Source organism: Podarcis melisellensis (assembly GCF_964234715.1).
Source record: "Podarcis melisellensis genome assembly, chromosome: 2".
In the NCBI taxonomy this organism is placed as follows: Eukaryota; Metazoa; Chordata; class Lepidosauria; order Squamata; family Lacertidae; genus Podarcis; species Podarcis melisellensis.
Window position 1 is genome coordinate 104505849 of NC_138529.1, and position 19517 is coordinate 104525365.

The 19517-nt window shown below is 46.4% G+C and overlaps 1 protein-coding gene across 2 annotated transcripts in view; it reads right to left on the reverse strand.

Annotated features, from left to right (window-relative positions):
- Positions 1-19517, reverse strand: part of PLXNB1 (plexin B1) — a 158876-nt gene that overhangs the window by 21869 nt on the left and 117490 nt on the right. For both annotated transcript variants that reach the window (XM_081901288.1, XM_081901287.1), the window contains 9 exons: positions 19256-19498; positions 16728-16904; positions 13290-13438; positions 11873-11973; positions 9802-10019; positions 4989-5167; positions 3444-3510; positions 1942-2088; positions 181-358 (listed from right to left, as the gene is read on the reverse strand). In XM_081901288.1, coding sequence (XP_081757414.1) covers positions 181-358; positions 1942-2088; positions 3444-3510; positions 4989-5167; positions 9802-10019; positions 11873-11973; positions 13290-13438; positions 16728-16904; positions 19256-19498 — 1459 coding nt within the window. The remainder of the gene's footprint in view (positions 1-180; positions 359-1941; positions 2089-3443; positions 3511-4988; positions 5168-9801; positions 10020-11872; positions 11974-13289; positions 13439-16727; positions 16905-19255; positions 19499-19517) is intronic.

Genomic DNA, 19517 nt, shown 5'->3' on the forward strand with positions numbered 1-19517 from the left:
CGTGGGGTCACGAAGAGTCGGACACGACTAAACGACTAAACAACAACAACAGATCATTTAGGTGGCCACAGGTTCCCTCCATCCCTGGTCCTACAGCCAGATAGTCCATCTCCTTGGTACTTTGGGGCACCGTATGCCACCATAATTGCTCTTTCTTCCACTGCCTGGAATTCTACTCACCCAAGTCAAGCGTGTCTGGGTCTGGCCGGTGGCAGTAAGGTGTCCCTTTGTAGACCTGGTCGAGAATCTTCTCCTTCACTTGGGTGATGGTGTCGCAATCCAGCCCCTTCACCAACACCCCCTGGGATCCCTCTGGTCCTCCCACCGTGCTTCCAGTTTGCGCCACGGCTGTCAAGGTCTGGAAAAACAAGGCGGACAAAGATCATAGAATCATAGAATCATAGAGTTGGAAGAGACCACAAGGGCCATCGAGTCCAACCCCCTGCCAAGCAGGAAACACCATCAGAGCACTCCTGACGTATGGTTGTCAAGCCTCTGCTTAAAGACCTCCAAAGAAGGAGACTCCACCACACTCCTTGGCAGCAAATTCCACTGTCGAACAGCTCTTACTGTCAGGAAGTTCTTCCTAATGTTTAGGTGGAATCTTCTTTCTTGTAGTTTGGATCCATTGCTCCGTGTCCGCTTCTCTGGAGCAGCAGAAAACAACCTTTCTCCCTCCTCTATGTGACATCCTTTTATATATTTGAACATGGCTATTATATCACCCCTTAACCTCCTCTTCTCCAGGCTAAACATGCCCAGCTCCCTTAGCCGTTCCTCATAAGGCATCGTTTCCAGGCCTTTGACCATTTTGGTTGCCCTCCTCTGGACACGTTCCAGTTTGTCAGTGTCCTTCTTGAACAGTGGTGCCCAGAACTGGACACAGTACTCCAGGTGAGGTCTGACCAGAGCAGAATACAGTGGCACTATTACTTCCCTTGATCTAGATGCTATACTCCTATTGATGCAGCCCAGAATTGCATTGGCTTTTTTAGCTGCCGAGTCACACTGTTGGCTCATGTCAAGTTTGTGGTCAACCAAGACTCCTAGATCCTTTTCACATGTACTGCTCTCAAGCCAGGTGTCCCCCAACTTGTATTTGTGCCTCTCATTTTTTTTGCCCAAGTGCAATACTTTACATTTCTCCCTGTTAAAATTCATCTTGTTTGTTTTGATGAGATGAGCTGACTCAGCGGCACTCCACTCGCCCACCTGTTTCTCGAGGCCCAAACGCTGACTAAGCACTATAAAGATGAGTGGCGGTGCTGCTGTGGTGCAAAGGAACACACTGCAAAGAATTCTGGGAGCTGTAGTTTGTTAAGGGTGCTGAGAGCTATTAGGAGTGTCGGAATCTCCATTCGGCCAAGCTGATAAGGCTCATCTTTCGGAATCGGCCTCCCGACGAATAATTAACGACCTGAGCCTTTGATTAGGCCTCAGGCACGTTCCCCCATTCAGCAGAGTTTCCAAAGCAGCAGAAGTGATGAGATTTCTGGCTACATGCTATGCTTTATTACTAAGCTACGCAGAGAGCAAAGAAATATACGTCCTCTCTCTATGAAAGCAGAGAGGAACTGAAAGGAACAAAGGAACAGAGAAACCAGGACATCACATCCGTCTCCCTTCTCCCGTGAGACTTCCAACAGTCTGGAAGGTCTCTGGAATGTAAACAGAGCCTTGGGACTCTAAGCAGCTGCTCAGTGGCTAACAGAAACTAACAAGGAGACCCCCCCCCCGCTACTCTACTCCCAGAGCTGATTGATTTAACAGTCCATCCCTCTTCCCAGGGAACTGCTGGAACTGTTAGCTCTGTGAAGGAAAAGGACAGAGGGCCAGAAGATGAGGTATGCATTTGGGTGGCCAAAGAAGCCAATGTTTAGCTGAATGAGAGACTGGTTCTAGGTGGGCCTCTCTCCCCAGCAGGACTTTGGTCGCTCTCACCAGTGTGCGGTATTCCAGGTCTTCTCTGAGAAGGCGGTTGTCATTCAGGGTGTACTTCGCCTTTCCCGTCACCCAGTCCACTGGCCCCTTATCCACCTGGTGCTTTATGCCCCGGAAGAGCATATAGAGAGGCTCCCCAACAGAGTCCTAGCGGAGAAATGGAGAAAAGCCTCATCAGACACAACACAGCAGCTCTGGGAGCTTCTACCTGCCATTCTGGGCCATCTCACTGCAGAAGCAGGTCAGGTGGAAACATCTAACCAAGCCAGGCTGAGTGGGTCAACTGGTGGGCCGAGACCAACCAGTGGGTCCCAGCTTCACCTGAAGTGGGTCAACCAGCAGCATTACACTGCTGAAATACAGGGTGAAAAAAATTAAGGAATTAATCCCAAAATGCACGTTTACGCTGAAGGTGGGCGATAGGTCTGAAAAAGTTGATTAGTGTGAAAATTAGGTCTGAAAAGTTGATTAGCCACGTTTCCTCTTCAAAATGTTAAAAATGTTCCTCTTTAACCAGGCCTTTGGCTGATTTGACATCCAATGTCCTTTCATAATGTGTTGGGGAGGTGGTTTTTGTTCTTATTTATTATGTATTTTGTGTTTTTTATACAGTGGGACCTTGGGTTACAGACGCTTCAGGTTACAGATTCCACTAACCCAGAAATAGTACCTTGGGTACTATTGCTTTGCTTCAGGATGAGAACAGAAATCGCGTGGCAGCAGCAGGAGGCCCCATTAGCTAAAGTGGTACCTCAGGTTAAGAACAGTTTCAGGTTAAGAACAGACCTCCGGAACGAATTAAGTTCTTAACCCGAGGTACCACTGTATTGTGATTTTATGCCATCACTGCCCTGAGACCTGCAGGTATAGGGTGTTATACAAATGTAATTAATAATAATAAATAATAATCATGGTGGGCTCACAGGTCTGAATAAAAGCCGATTTAGACAGCAGCTGCCTTGAAAGCATCTTGGTTTCAGACTGGATGCTAGTGCCTTCAAAGGAGGGGTTGTGTCAATCCACATTTCCCTGTTCTGAAGGACAAATGTTCCTGGTGTGTCAAGATGGCCAACCTTTACATGGCCTGGGCTTTAATGTGTTGGGTTCCTGCTCCAGGGTCACCTCTGAATCCTGTTCCCCTGCTCTTGCCAGCCTTATCTCGGGAGAAAGTGACAACGGGTTCTTGGAGCTCTTGATTCTCCCTGCAGGCCAAGAGATCCTGACAGCTGTCCCCAGCCTCACAGGGATGGGCAAAATTGAGTTGCTCAGATGACAACAGCAGGCCAAACGCACAGGAAGTTGGCAACATAGTGCTCTCCTAATGCAGTTGGCCTCATATTCCTATCATCCCCCGACTGTCGGCCATGCTAGCTAGGGCTGATGGGAACTGTAGTCTGACACCAACTGGAGGGGGGCATTTTGGCTAGCTCTGTTCCAACAGGACATGCAAGCTCCACCTTGACCTCCTCTCCCCATGGACGACTAAGAGGATGATGTCTTACCCTCACGAACGCGTATAGGCAGATGGACATCCAGTTTGTCAGAAGCTTCTCCACCACCGTCTCTGTCCTGAAAGAGAACCCAAATTTGTTAGGCTTCTGTCCAGGGTGGATAAAACTCAGTAATTTTTAAATTGGATTTTTAAAATTTAAAACAGATTTTTTTAAATTTAAATTGGATTTTTAAAATAAAATGCTTTTGGAGGAAAAATCTTTCTAAAGATATTTTTCAATTTAAGTTACATGATAGTCCAAAGGCTATTCATCAGGAAATAAGGATTTGTTTTAAGCTTTTCATGTGTGCTAAAACTCAAGTCTAGCTTTGTGTTTTTTTTTTAAAAAAATTGTTTGACCATATCAGTTAACAAACATGGATAACACATGCTACAATGTTATTGTTTTAGTTAAATAAATTATTTAAATTGTTATTGAGGAAATGATTATTTTTCTCCTTCCAATAAAGGACAGAAGAAAAGTTGTCCAAATATAGAGTTAACTTATTAAACACCACCAGAATTTCATAATTATTTGTCTATGTATTTCTAATAGTACAACCGAATCAGTAACTTCTGATAGAACTGTAAAAAATACTCTGAAAATTCATTATTCCAAAAACGAAACCTTCATCTGGTTGTAAATATTAAGATTATACCAACAAGAATGAGTCTTTCTGTAAAAAAATATTATTTAAATCAAGCCTTACTGACTAGTGATTTAAATGGATTTGATTTAAATCAAATCCAACTTGCTTCTATCTCACAGCTCAACAGAGACAGTAACACAGGGGTGCCCAAACTTTTTTCAAAGAGGACCAGATTTGATGAAGTGAACATGCGTGAGGGCCGACCAAAGTTGTCGAGCTTGTCTTAGGATTGAAGTTTACCCAAAAGTTGTTCATCTTTTTTTTAGGATTTAACCCAGAAGTTATTGAGCTTTTTTAAAAGGCTTTTACCTGAAAGTTGTTGGGCTTTTTAAAGGATTTTACCCCAGGACATACTGTATTTCCCCCCGCTCTATAGGACGCACTTTTCCCCCTCCAAAAATTAAGGGGAAATGGGTGTGCATCCTATGGAGTGAATGCAGGCTCCTTGGCTTCAGCGATAGCAACGCGAAGCCTCCGAAGCGCAGAGGGATAGCCGCCTGAAGCCTTCGGGACGCAGCGGGAATTTGCGCTGCGCTCCAAAGTCTTCGGGTTCCTTTGGCTGAAGCCAGGAGAGCAAGACACCATTTCTCCTGCCGCTCTCGCTGAGCAGAGAGGGGGAGAATTTTTTTTCTTGTTCTCCCCCTCTAAAACAAGGTGCTTCCTAGGGTTGGGTGCGTCCTATAGAGCGAAAAGTACGGTATACTGCCACAGGGGCCGAATTAAATCAACCAATGGGCCGGATTACTCCCCTGGAACGGACTTTGGACATGCCCTGTAGTAACGCTTCTCTACGTCTGCTCCAGAGATATACTGGGCACTCAGCTTTTTTCTAAAACATCATGAAGTTGGGAGGTGGGGATATCAACACCAGAAAAAGTGGCAGGCTTTCTCTCTCTCCTGCCCACCTTCGCAGCATCAGTTTGGGGTTCTTGGCCACATACTGCTCCACCAGGTCATTCAGGAGGGTCTTGAGGATGTCTGTGAAATACTCAAGCTTCCCGTGCAGCGAGACCGTGAGAAGAGACGCAACGTAGGCCCGGTCCCTCGGGGAGAAAGTGCGCTGGATCTCCAAGGTGTGTATAAACTGGGGACATCGAGGGAGGGGACAAAAACACAGAACTGTCGTTAGGAAACAATTGATTGGTTGGGGACGAGGTATTTTAGCTGGTTGAGGGGTCGTCCTTTAGAGGTCGCTTTCCCATAAAAACAACAACCATGGAGATGAGCAGCTGGAAGGGGTTAAATTTAGAGAGGCCAAGAGGGGCCAGAAATGCACAAGAGCTGAACTGAATCAGAAGCTCCCCACTCCTGTGCCAAGGCTCAGGGAATCCTATCCCTTCCCTGGTGGCAGATAACATGAAGAGTCCTTACCACATAATCTACCGTATTTTTCGCTCCATAAGACGCACTTTTTCCCTCCTAAAAAGTAAGGGGAAATGTCTGTGTGTCTTATGAAGCAAATGAAGCAGAGGGATCCCTTGGCTGCCACTGCAGTCGCTCACTGAGGGATGCCATGGCTCCTGTCCATCGCTTGCTGTGAAGCCAGCAGAGCAAGAGCCGCTGACATGCTCTGCATAGCTCTTGCTTTTCTTCCTTTAAAGCAGAGAGCGTTTCAGTGGCTCTTGCTCTGCCGGCTTTACAGTGAGGCGGGAGGAGGGACGGACGGAAGCCATGGCTCCCATCCGCCCCTCCTCCCAAGCAAAGCACCTGTCCCGGTGTCTCCTCCTCCTCTTTTACAGTGAGGCAGGAGGAGGGATGGGCAAGCAAAGTGAGAGTTGTGCAAAGCGGGACAGACCCATGTGAGCCGCTCTCGCTTTGCTTGCTTTAAAGCAAACAAAGCGAGAGCCGCTTACACGCTCTGCACAGAATTTTTTAAAAATAGTTTTCCTCCTCTAAAAACTAGGTGCATCTTACGATCAGGTGTGCCTTATGGAGCGAAAAATACGTTATTCAGTACAGTGGTACCTCGGGTTACATACGCTTCAGGTTACATACACTTCAGGTTACACGCTCCGCTAACCCAGAAATAGTGCTTCAGGTGAAGAACTTTGCTTCAGGATAAGAACAGAAATCGGGCTCCGGCGGTGCGGCGGCAGCAGGAAGGCCCCATTAGCTAAAGTGGTGCTTCAGGTTAAGAACAGTTTCAGGTTAAGAACGGACCTCTGGAACAAATTAAGTACTTAACCCGAGGTACCACTGTATTCACACAGAGATACAAAGGAATGTAGTCTCTATGCCGTGATGGCATTGCTCTGAGCAAAGCCCAACTCCCTTCGTCTCTCTTATCGTACGTCATCCCTGCGCCGGCTAATCTGCACTTTCTGTCTCTGAGCTTTCTGTTCAGCTACTCTCACTGCATGCCTAGTCCTTGGGGAGGGGGCTCAGGAATGCTCTCCAAAGACACAGAGCCTGTCAGCTGTCTCTACCCCAGTGTTTCTTCTTCCAATATTCCCCAGCTGTTACCCTCTGCAGTCTCTGAACTATGTCCTTCCACAAACCACTGTTCTAAATCTATACTGTCCTCCTGTTCTCGCGGAGGTTCAGGAGAAGGAGGGGGGGCAACCATTCCTGCTCAGTCCAGCCCAACATCCTGCAACACCGAGTGATCGTACAAGTGTTGAAATGAACACCTCCGTCACGTGGGCAGTGAACAAAACAGCCTGGAAAAGAGGAGACCGAGAGGAGATATGAGAGCTGCCTTCAAATACAGTGGTACCTCGGGTTAAGAACTTAATTTGTTCTGGAGGTCCGTTCTTAACCCAGAACTGTTCTTAACCTGAGGTACCACTTTAGCTAATGGGGCCTCTCGCTGCCGCTACACAATTTCTGTTCTCATCCTGAAGCAAAATTCTTAACCCGAGGTACTATTTCTAGGTTAGTGGAGTCTGTAACCTGAAGCGTCTGTAACCTGAGGTACCACTGTATCTGAAGGGCTGTTACATGGAAGCTTGTTTTCTCCTGCTCTAGAGGGAAGGCTCAAACCAATGGCTTCATGTTAAAAGAAAGGAGACTCTGACTAAACGTCAGGAAGAACTTTCTGATGGTAAAAGCCAGGGGTTAGCAACCTGTGGCCCATGGGCCACAAGCAGCCCATGGGGTTGTTTAAATGGCCCACAAGCTGCCTCCGAACTGAGCTGCCCACTTGGCAAGTCGTCCCCATGCGCTGTGCTAAACCGGCACAGTGTGGAGCGGGGACTCGCTTCCGCGGTGCTGGAAATCGCGTCTATGTTAAGAATATGTTAAGATAATTACAGGACAGAAAACAGAGGAAGATGGAAAGGAATTGCTGAAACAATTAACAGAAGTGGAATACAAAAACGGAGGTGTGAGGAGGTCGTTGAAACAAGTGAATGAAAGATAAGATATTGAAATTGTTTGCTGTGTCTTAAATTGTTTTTGGCTTGTTTTGTTAGTTTAATGTCTTAGTGTTAGTGTTACGTAGTGTTTTTGTTTTTGTATTGTACTGTATTGTCTTGTTTAACTTTTTTTTCTTTTGTAGTGTTTAAACTGTTGGGAAAGTAATAAATATTATTTTTAAAAAAAATCTCCGCGGGAGTGAGCCCACCCAGGCAAGGTAAACTTTGCTGGCCCCTTGTAAAATAATAATAATAATAATAATAATAATAATAATAATAATAATAACAATAATAACAATAATAACAATAATAACAATAATAATAAATTATTTATACCAGGGCGGCTAACAACAAATTTAAAACACTTAATTATAAAAGCAACATAAAATACAGTATAAAAACATGAATAACAATAAAATTCGAAAGTCGGTTTAGGGGAAATAAGCATTAAATAATCACCAGGGCTAGCTGGCTGAATTGGTCCTACTTGGGCCAGTGAGGAGACCAGGGGAGAATTAGCTGTGGGGTCTCAGAGCGGGTGATCTTCATAAAAAGGGGAGGGCGAGGGAAGAGAAGGGAAATAAAAGATCAGGCTGAATTCAAATTAAAGGCCAGGCGGATGGGACAGTGGAACGGACTCTCCTTCCTTAGAGGTTTTTAAGCAGAGGTTGGGGCACCTGCCACCTGCCAGGGAAACTTTAGCTGAGATTCCTGCATTGCAGGGCTCTGGACTAAGATGACCCTGAAGGTCCCTTCTAACTCTACTGTTCTATGATTCTAACCAGGGCTTGGCCCCTCTGGGCCGCCCCCTAACAATGCCCCTCTCCCTGAATGAATGGTCGTCCCACATTCTGATCCCTTTCTAAATCCACAGCAGAAACTGCCAAAGAGCTTTCAGATTGACCCCACAATAGTGAGGAGTAGGAGCTTGAGGTTCAGCAGCACACAGCGGGCTTTTGCTTTGAAGGACAAGCGCTGTGTTCCACAGCATGGCTTTAGAAGAAGAGAAGAAGAAGAGTTTGGATTTGATATCCCGCTTTATCACTACCCTGAGGAGTCTCAAAGCGGCTGACATTCTCCTTTCCCTTCCTCCCCCACAACAAACACTCTGTGAGGTGAGTGGGGCTGAGAGACTTCAGAGAAGTGTGACTGGCCCAAGGTCACCCAGAAGCTGAATGTGGAGGAGCGGGGAAGCGAACCCGGTTCACCAGATTACAAGTCCACCTTAACCACTACACCACACTGGCTCTCAAAAAGCAAATGAGGTTACCGAAATCACTTCTTCACAAAGCATATGGCTAAACTATGGGACTCACTCCCACAGAAAGCAGTTTGGATTTGGATTTGATATCCCGCTTTATCCCTACCATAAGGAGTCTCCAAGCAGCTAACATTCTCCTTTCCCTTCCTCCCCCACAACAAACACTCTGTGAGGTGAGTGGGGCTGAGAGACTTCAGAGAAGTGTGACTGGCCCAAGGTTACCCAGCAGCTGCATGTGGAGGAGTGGGGAAGCGAACCCGGTTCACCAGATTACGAGTCTACCGCTCTTAACCACTACACCACACTGGCTCTCTCACTAATCCTCCTTAGTGCCACCTGAGACCTGCCTTGAATGTTTACAAGAGGCGTGATTTTTGGAACCATGTCCAGCTCTTCCAATGTGGCAGCCATGAAGAAGGTCGTGCAGCAGCTGCGCCTTGAGGCCAGCGTGAGCTGCGTGAAGGCTTCACAAGCCGCAGCTGACTTGAAGCCCCCTACTAACATGAGTTTCTTCAAGTACAAATACTTCTAGGCCGCAGAAAGTGTGGTGTAGTGGTTAAGAGCGGTAGACTCGTAATCTGGTGAACCGGGTTTGCGTCTCCGCTCCTCCACATGCAGCTGCTGGGTGACCTTGGGCCAGTCACACTTCTCTGACGTCTCTCAGCCCCACTCACCTCCCAGAATGTTTGTTGTGGGGGAAGAAGGGAAAGGAGAATGTTAGCCGCTTCGAGACTCCTTAGGGTAGTGATAAAGCGGGATATCAAATCAAAACTCTTCTTCTTCTTCTTCATTTCTCTAACGTGTGACCTACATGGACTCTTTTAGTGATCTAAAAACCTTTCAGTCTGGTGAATATGGAAGTGAGGTAACCTGGAACCTGTACAGAAACTTTGTGTTAAATGTGCCAACTTAGAACTGCCACTGTTGTCAAACTTCCTACAATCTACCTCTCTAAACTTGTATGCTAGTTGCAATAACTTCTGTTATCATGATGGAATCAATTTTATATTCAAGCGATAAAGAGTTGATTTAAAACAACAACAACAGAGGCGTGATTTTTGTTTTACTTCAATACGAAATCATCTGTTCCTGAAAACATACCTTGGTGAGAAAGAGCTTACTGTTGAGGAGGTTGGAGAGTTGCACTAAGCCTTGTTCGACCGTCTGCCTCCGGCATTCTGGCACGTCCAGGTCCCTTTGCAGCGGCGACTCGCGGTGCCCTGGGAAGAAGACACGCTCTGCGTAGGACTTGTAGTCCAAGAAGGGGATCCCGGTGCCAACCAAGTCGCTGGTGAGGTCCATCATCTCCGTCATGAGGTCTGCAATGAAAGAAAAAAACCCCGGGTGATGAGGAAGACGACGAGAGTGTGGGAAACAGGAAATGAAAGGAAGCTTTCTTATATAATCTCAGACTATTGGTCCGTCCAGCCCAGTATTATCTATTCTGGTTGGCAGCTGCTCTCCAGGGTATCAGTCTTTTCAAGCCCTCCCGGGAGATGCCAGGAAATTCTGCATAGACTCTACCACATGGGTAGGCAAACTAAGGCCCGGGGGCTGGATCCGGCTCAATCACCTTCTAAATCCGGCCCATGGACGGTCTGGGAATCGGCGTGTTTTTACATGAGTAGAATGTGTGCTTTTATTTAAAATGCATCTCTGGGTTATTTGTGGGGCCTGCCTGGTGTTTTTACATGAGTAGAATCTGTGCTTTTTTAAAAAATGCATCTCTGGGTTATTTGTGGGACATAGGAATTTGTTCATTTCCCCCCAAAAAATATAGTCCAGCCCCCTGTAAGGAGTCAGCTAACTTTTTCAGCAGAGGGCTGGACCCTTGCTCTACCACTAAGGCTCCTCTACTACTAAAAATGCCCCCTTTGTTTTTATTTTAATGGAGCTCTTGCTATTTTTCTCACATTGGGAAGGCCCTGTTAGATTCCCCCGCAGCCTTAAAAGTTCAAAAAGGAGAGCAGCCTATGCAGAAGGGATTCTTCCCTATTTCATGGGTTTGGCTGCCTAACATAACAGCATCATAATGAATAGGTCAGCAATCCTGATGTGGCAAAAGAGGCAATTCACAGCATCAGCCTTGAAAGAAACCTGCATTGTGAGACTGAGGGGACGTTCTATCATATGTGGTGGACCTGTAAAAGGGTAAAAGAGCATTGGGAAATAATCCATAAGGAATTGAAAAAAATGTTTAAAAGTACTTTTCCAAAAAAAACCCACCCCAGAGTCCTTTTTCTTGGGGATAATTTAGACGGAAATTCCCAGGTGTCTGTCAGGGAACTGCCATCAGAGCCAAAGGCGGAGGGAAGGCTCCAGAGGGATGCCGGAGAGGGTCCCAGTAGGGAGAGAGGCAGCCCATCTGCTGGGGAAGGAAATCAGCGTAGCACCAGTGGAAAAGGGGGGCAGATGGGGGAATCGGAGAGGAGGCTCCAGGACTCCTCGCCGGAGACCAGTGGGGAGAGCACGGGTCCTCCGCTGCCCACACCCTCCCTGCGCAGAAGACTTCCGCGCAGGGAGAGTAGGAGGAGACTTGGCGTCAAAGAACTTCTTTGCTGGAAGAAGTTCAAGAAACGCCCACTGACGGATTCTGCCAGCGACTGAGACAGCCACGGGTGAGAGGCTGTCCAGACAGAAAGGGTTCAACCAGGTAACCTAGCCAGGAGTGGTGGCAACTTACGCACGAGCAACCCCTAGAACCATTACAGTGTCAAATAAGGTTATTAATGCATGCCACTGCTGTGGCTTGTGTTTCCTTAGCCCCAAAATGGAAATTGAGTAAAGTCCTAACTAAAGAAGAATGGCAACTTAAACTGATGGAATAAGCGCAGCTTGCGGACCTAACATATAGAATAAGAGAACAAGAAGAACATTGGGAAATGTCTAGTGAAGATATGGAGGGAAATTGTGTTTATCTGAAAATGTGGGCAGCATTAAGATAAATTCAACAGTGTGAACGAGTTTTGATGGATGTAATAATGGAATACTGAATGGCTTAGTTTGTATAAAATATGAAAGGATTGGAAAGAGAAGAAGGGAAGTCATTGGTGTTCTTTAAATGAATGTCCTAAATTGTAAAACAGAAAATTTAATGAAAATTATAGAAGGAAGAAGGGAACTTGCATTCCCAGGGACAGAACAAGGGAAAAGCTCCTTCCTCTCCTCTTACCAGTGAATTCTTTTTTGCACCGGTCCCGGACACTCGTCTCCAGGTTTTCCAGCTGGATCTGAACTTTTTTGTAATCCCTCAGGGCCTGTTTGCTCTTCCTCCTGGAAAGAAAAACCATCACCATCATAATATGCTAAAGTCGATCCCTTCTAATCACAGTGTAGCTCTTTATTTCTATGCAAGAGAATCACCCCAGGTTTTGCAGCCACAAAACCAAATTAACCGTGCAAAAAGGAAACAGCGAGCTGTACAGCTAGGCTGATATTTTCATCCAAGCCTTTTTGGGACATTCTCTTTTTTTTAAAAAAAGATTTTTATTAAAGTTTCAAAAATTATATAAAAACAAAACAGAACAAAAATACAAACAGACAAAAGTAAAAAACAAGTATAATTTCAATCCCTTATTTTCTTATAACTTACTTCCCCGACTTCCTCATACCTCCCCTTTCTGTATTCCAATTTCTAGTTTATTAATTCAGCAAATCCTTTCCCTTAATTTTCATTTAATTTTTGGCCTTTCTTTTCTTTTTACTTATCCATTACAGCTGGAAACCACGTAATTTCTAACTTTTTGGGACATTCTCAGACGCAGCAACAAAAAGGCTTTCAAATATCCCCCGTGCTAGGGTTGCTATATCTTGAAGAGCAAAAAAAAGCAGACAGCCTGAGCTGCTGCCAGCCCGAGCCGGGGGGAAAGGCGCAAAGACCTCTTTCCCTGGCTCAGGCTGGCAGCTGTTGCAGTGTGCAGAACAGCCCAAGCCCCAAAACCCCAGACGTTTCCTTTAAAATGAAAAATCAGCTCAGATGGGCATGTTGGTTCCCCCAAAAGAGGACATGTCCGGGTTTTCCCGGATGTATGGCAACCCTACCCCCATGCTGCACTTTGACGGCCCAACAATCGAGGCTTCAAAGTGCAGCATCACCTGTTGTCATAGTGATGTCAGCTAACTGACCCTGATCACCTGTCTGAATTTGTCTGCCAGGAGTCGGGGAGATAAGGACCTGGAAGACAGAAAAGCTTCCTCGCTCCTTTCTTATAGGGTTGCTGTAAGGGATGCAATGAGATAATGCATGGGATGCACTTTGAAAGATTCATCACCAGCTTTCCTGAACCCGGTGCCCTTCAAATCTTTTAGACCACAACTCCCATCAGCCCCTGCCAAGTATGATCTCTGGTGTGGAATCAGGAAGAAAGAAACCTACAAAGTTCCCACTGCTCTAAGCAACTCTGAGCAGTTCCTGCTTCAGTGCCAATGTACTCTGTTCCCAAAAAGCAAATCTGTGTTGCTGTTTTTCCACAAACAGTACAGGTCACACAACCTAACTGGCTTTTCTCACATGTAGACTGCCGTGCCTGGCTAGGCCTATGGAATATGGTCCTGCAGACAGGCCGGCAAGCTTCCTCCTTCCTCCTCACCTGTAGATGAAGACGATGATGAGGACAATCAGAGCAACAAAGGAGGCGACAACCCCCAAGCCAATCTGGGCCTCCACGGGGAAGGTCAGCTGACTCTCTGTGTCATACTGCACACGGCCCAGGCGGAATTGGTTGTTGCCCATTTGAACCTGCAGGAGGACAAGAGGATGGAAAACTGATTTAATGTGAAGGCGAGGAGCCTCCATTATTATTATTATTATTATTACTATTACTACTACTATTTCCATGATGTATGTCCCAATCATTATCTATCTATCTATCTATCTATCTATCTATCTATCTATCTATCTACCGTATTTTTCGCTCCATAAGACGCACCAGACCACAAGACGCACCTAGTTTTTGGAGGAGGAAAACAAGAAAAAAAATATTCTGAATCTCAGAAGCCAGAACAGCAAGAGGGATCGCTGTGCAGTGAAAGCAGCAATCCCTCTTGCTGTTCTGGCTTCTGGGATAGCTGCGCAGCCTGCATTCGCTCCATAAGACGCACACACATTTCCCCTTGCTTTTTAGGAGGGAAAACGTGAGTCTTATAGAGCAAAAAATACGGTAATTATCTATCTATCTATCGTCTATCATCTATCTACATGAATATATTTACTAAATTTGGGAAGGATTATAATAGTGGGTTGACACGATCTTTCAATATCGCACATAGTTCAGTCTGAACAAGGAAAACAAATGGGAGAAAAAGCTAAACAAAAGGACTTTTCATCACTGACCATTTTATCTTTTCACGGGGTTCAGCAAGCGATGCTGTTGGAGATGCTTAAGATATGGGCTGTATATTACTGCTATAATAATTTTTACTTTTTTGTGCTTTACCTAGCTGCAGTTTCTGAAACCTCAGTTCCTTCGTTAATGCATTAAAAAAAAATAAATCATCCCATGACAAATAAAATGCTTGTTGTTATGCCTTCAGATAAGCGTACCTTGTGGGCTAGCTTTTCAGATAGAGCGGAAAAAACAACCCCAGACCCTATTATACCAATACAGTGGTACCTCTAGTTGTGGACACGATCTGTTCCATCCAGGGTGCCATTCGCACCCTGAAAAGTCTGCAATTAGAGCGGCGCTTCTGCACAAGTGCAGGGCGCGATAGAGAGCTTCTGCGCATGCATGAAGCACGCAGAACGCTTCTGCGTGTGTGTGCGCACACACACACACACAGTGAAACCCGGAAGTGTACACTTCCAGGTTTGTTGCGTTTGCAAGCCAAAAAGACGAAGCATGAACCTAATGCAACACGAGGTACAACTGTATTATAAAGTGGCAGTTTCTAAGTATTTCCTACTTTTCCCCACCAGATGGACCCAGTGTCTCAGAAGACCAAATATCTCCAAAACTTAGTGCCGGTGGCAAAGGAGAAACCATGGTGTGGTGTTGCTAGTTTTGACCCTATTCTGGCACAGTCTCCGTGCATGTAAGCAAGCATGCAAGGGGACGTGAGGGTGCACTGCTGAATCCTGCCCCCTCTGGTATTATCGTTTTTCACCCAGTTCTGAACCCTCCACACAAATTTAAGGGCAAAGGTCCGAAGTGGGGAGCCTCCATGATTCCTGCGCAATTACAGAAACCTGACTGCGCAGCAGGAATCATAGACTTAGAAGGGACCCTAAGGGTCATGTAGTCCAACCCGCTGCGGTGCAAGAGGAAAGTGGAGAGGCGGCTCCTCACTTCAGACCTTCGACCCTCAAGCTCCTGGAGGGCTGTACACAGAATGAAGTTAAGGGGCCAGAAGAAGACGGGACTGCCAAGAGGCTCCCCGCCAGCTCCCTCTCATGTAATTGCTTATGTGCGGCTACAGCAAACAGCTGGATAGGGCTCCGCACAAATCGTCATGATTAGTGGTGTCAGGGAGGACCTTCTCTTGTGACCATCCCAAGAAGGTCCCCATCAGCTCTATCCCTGTTATGGAACCAAGGGGGGCGGTGACCCAAAAATGTTTGGCAACCACTGCTTTATGCGATATCCCTGCAAACCGCTTTTTACTGACGAGATCCTCAGTCCACCAAAGTATATTAGGGGAGTGACTGGCAAAGGGGACCTGGATAAAATTAGCCGTTCCTGCTCAGAAGCTGTGCTGCTTTTTAACTTCTTGGTATTAAACCTTCGTCAAATTTTGCTTCCAACTGCAATTGAAGAAGCAGCCCACAAAGCGATAGAGTACTTGCTGGGGTCTGCCACCATGATTTTATTTTATTTTACAGAATGTGTGTACCACTAATTGTACAGAAGGAGGAGAAGAGGAGGAGGAGGAGGAAGAAGAAGAAGAAATAGAAGCAGCAGCAGCAGCTCAAAGCGGTTTACATAAAATACACACATTAAAATGATATGGAAAAGCCAGAAACTTGAAAAAAGAACAAGCTGACCTAAAAAACCCCAAAGGCAACATAGAAATAAAACCAGCATTTAAAATAAAATGATATACATTCAAAAAATAAAATAACACATTAAGAGGCATGTCAACTTTATCTATCCAAGGGAACAAAAGGTTTTAAACAAATTTGGCTACATGATGTGAAGCAGGCGAAAAGGGTCTCTGCTGTGGTTTTTCCCCCCCTTCCAGTTTTGCTAATTGGCGGCTCCACAAGGCCCACTTTGAAGATAAGGGAGCTGTTGTTCTCAGAGGGCCTCTTTCACCCTTCCTTCCCACAGCCTCTGTCAGAAGTAAATCCTACCCACCCACCTCAACTGCTTTTAATCCCATGAGGGAACAAAAGAGCACCATTTATACCCGCTTTCTACACCCCCAACAATTCCCCACAACGCCCCCAAATGGACTATTAATAACCACATTAAAAAAACAACTAATAACCCAACTTTTTCCCAGTGCACCCTCTTTTAGGCCCAAAAGAGTTCCTTACAGATGGAACTCTGAAGAAAATTATTTTCCCTTCCTTTCCTCAGTCCTGGCCTAAAGGTATAGGTAAAGGGACCCCTGACCATTAGGTCCAGTCGTGGCCATCTCACTTTATTGGCCGAGGGAGCCAGCATACAGCTTCTGGGTCATGTGGCCAGCATGACTAAGCCGCTTCTGGTGGACCAGAGCAGCGCACGGAAACGCCGTTTACCTTCCCACCAGAGTGGTACCTATTTATCTACTTGCACTGGTGTGCTTTCGAACTGCTAGGTTGGCAGGAGCAGGGACCGAGGAACAGAAGCTCACCCTGTTGCGGGGATTCGAACCGCCGACCTTCCGATCGGCAAGCCCTAGGCTCTGTGGTTTAACCCACAGCGCCACCCGTGTCCCTGGCCTATTGTGTTCTAATTCCCAGGCAGGCATTCCCTCCTTCATCCACCAGGTTCCCTGTGCCCCCCCCCCGCCATCTTATCCAACTCTTCCCTTTCCCTCACGTTCCACCCTGCTCCCCATCCCGGTTCGAGTTCTTCCCATTGCCAATATCCACCCCTTACTGTGAACTCTGGCAAAGAGTCTGTGCCTTCCCGCTTGGCCCGGTGCAGAGGGGCTGGTTGCTCGGCGGGGGGTTCGCAATAGAGGTGGTTCTTCGTCAGGGTCTTGACTGAGCAGACGCCCACTCCGATCATGGCTTTCACCTCCTCTTTGGAGATGGCCAGGTCCAGGTTCTCCCCCTGGAGGAAAGAAACCGAGGCAGTCAGGTGAAGGCAAGCTGTTTTTGTCGCTCAGCGGCCCAGTTTGCACGCAACGCTAAGCCAAGCCACGGTTTAGTGTTGATATGTATCGCCATTTAGCTGACAACAGCGGCAGGACTGGAGAAGCGAGGTGATGGTTTGGCTTAGCGTGTTGTCTGAATGCAGACTTGTGGTTTGTCTCACTCCAGATAAACCATAGCCTGCAACTGAGGTTAGTTCTTCATTTATAGCTTGTGGCTGTTTATTATATATAAAGGTAAAGGTAAAGGGACCCCTGACCATTAGGTCCAGTCGTGGCCGACTGTGGGGTTGCAGTGCTCATCTCGCTTTATTGGCTGAGGGAGCCGGTGTACAGCTTCCAGGTCACGTGGCCAGCATGACTAAGCCGCTTCTGGCGAACCAGAGCAGCGCACGAAAATGCTGTTTACCTTCCCACCGGAGCGGTACCTATTTATCTACTCGCACTTTGACGCGCTTTTGAACTGCTAGGTGGGCAGGAGCAGGGACCGAGCAACGGGAGCTCACTCCGTCGCGGGGATTTGAAACGCCAAAGTTCTGATTGGCAAGTCCTAGACTCTGTGGTTTAACCCACAGCACCACCCGCGTCCCTATACCCCATTCATAAAAAAATACTAGAGTGGTTTACAACAATTGTACACAAAAGCACATGGTAAAAGCCATACAAAAAAGTTGAAGTCAGCTAACTATGAGGGGAGACAAACTATAAGCCCAGGTTAGGACAACATGCTGTGCCAAACCATGGTTTAGCTCGCAGCAGGACTGGAAAAGCCAAGTGTCCACAGTCTCAACCTCAGGAACCCTCACCGTTGCGTTATAACATGTTTTGGCACTGCATGCAAACAGAGCCAATTGATTTTATATCAATGCATCCCATAACACTTTCCAAATTAAATAGTGCTATCGTTAAGGGTCGTTACAGGCACAGATGTAACTTTAAAGGTCTTGTGACTTTCACAGGACAGTGCTTTATATTGCGTGACATGACACTGGTCCATTGGTCACACAGTATTGCCTACACTAACCAGTAGCAGTTCTCCGGGGTTTCAAGCAGGTGGTCTCCCACAATCCTACCTGGATATGCTGGGGATTGAACCTAGAACATTGGCTCCCAGTACGTCTCCGAGCACAGTTCAAAGTGTTGGTGTTAACCTTTAAAGCCCTAAACGGTCTTGGCCCAGTATACCTGAAGGAGCGTCTCCACCGGACGCTGAGGTCCAGCGCCGAGGGCCTTCTGGCGGTTCCCTCACTGCGAGAAGCAAAGCTACAGGGAACCAGGCAGAGGGCCTGCTCGGTAGTGGCGCCCGCCCTGTGGAACACCCTCCGACCAGATATCAAAGAGAAAAATAACTACCCGGCATTTACAAGACATCTGAAGGCAGCCCTGTTCAGGGAAGTTTTCAATGTGTGACATTTTAATGTATTTTTAATCTTTTGTTGGAAGCTGCCCAGAGTGGCTGGGGAAACCCAGCCAGATGGGCGGGGTATAAACAAATAAATTATTATTATTATTAAACCTTCTACATGCCAAGCAACTGTTCTACCACTAGCTATGACCCTTCCCCACCAGAAACAGTCTAGAGATTATGACTTCTGTTGGCATAACTGGGGGGGGGGGCCTTTGGGTAGTGTACATTAGGTAGCGCATTACAGAGGAAGGAATTCATACACCACACCTGTTGCTTTCTACCTTGCTGCCTTTGCACAATGCATAATGAACTTATGGAACTCACCGCCACAAGGCACGGAGGCGGCTGCTGTCATGGATAGATTGCAAGGGGGGATTAGATGGATGCAGAATTGTTCTTATTTTTAAAGTTTTTATTTATGCTTTTCAAGTTTATACATTTCCTTAGTTTTACAATCAATTTAGCATTTCAAAATTTGACTTCCTTCTCCCCTTTTCTGCGGTTCCTTAAACGTTTTATTTTAATACCTTCTGCATATCCAAATTCATTTCACCTGCTTCTTTAATTATCTACTGCAAATATATACTCTTGTGCAACTGCAGGTTATTACAATAACCCTGCTAATGATTTTAATCTGTTTACAATTTATCTGTAACCATTTCCATTCTTTTATAAAAAGTTTGTTCTCTTGATTTCTTATTCTTCCAGTAAGTTTTGCCAATTTCTGCACATTCCATGAGGAATATATACAACATTTTTGTATGCAGAGACGGACGCAGAATGAGGCCTTTCTTAGGAGGGACTGAGCTACCTTGAAAGACGAGTTGTGGTCTATGGAGTACCCAAAATCTACAAGCAAGCGGCAGGTGTATCTGCTCGCTGCATAGTGGGGCTGCCCATTACCTCCACAGAGATGACGCTTCCAGGCTTGTGACGATAGGGCTTGGTGTGGTCATCCATATTGAGGGGGTGCAGGACGGGATCCACCTCGTAGGAGAAGCCGCTCGGATGCACGGCGTTGAAGTCGAAGCTGAGGTTATCGAGGACAAACTCCAGCTTCACTTGCACGGAGGGAGAAAGCTGCTTAATGGCAGGCGTTTTGCACAGGATGAGGCTGGAGGAGTTGACCTCGCAGGGCTCTTCAAACTAGGATCGGAAATAAAGG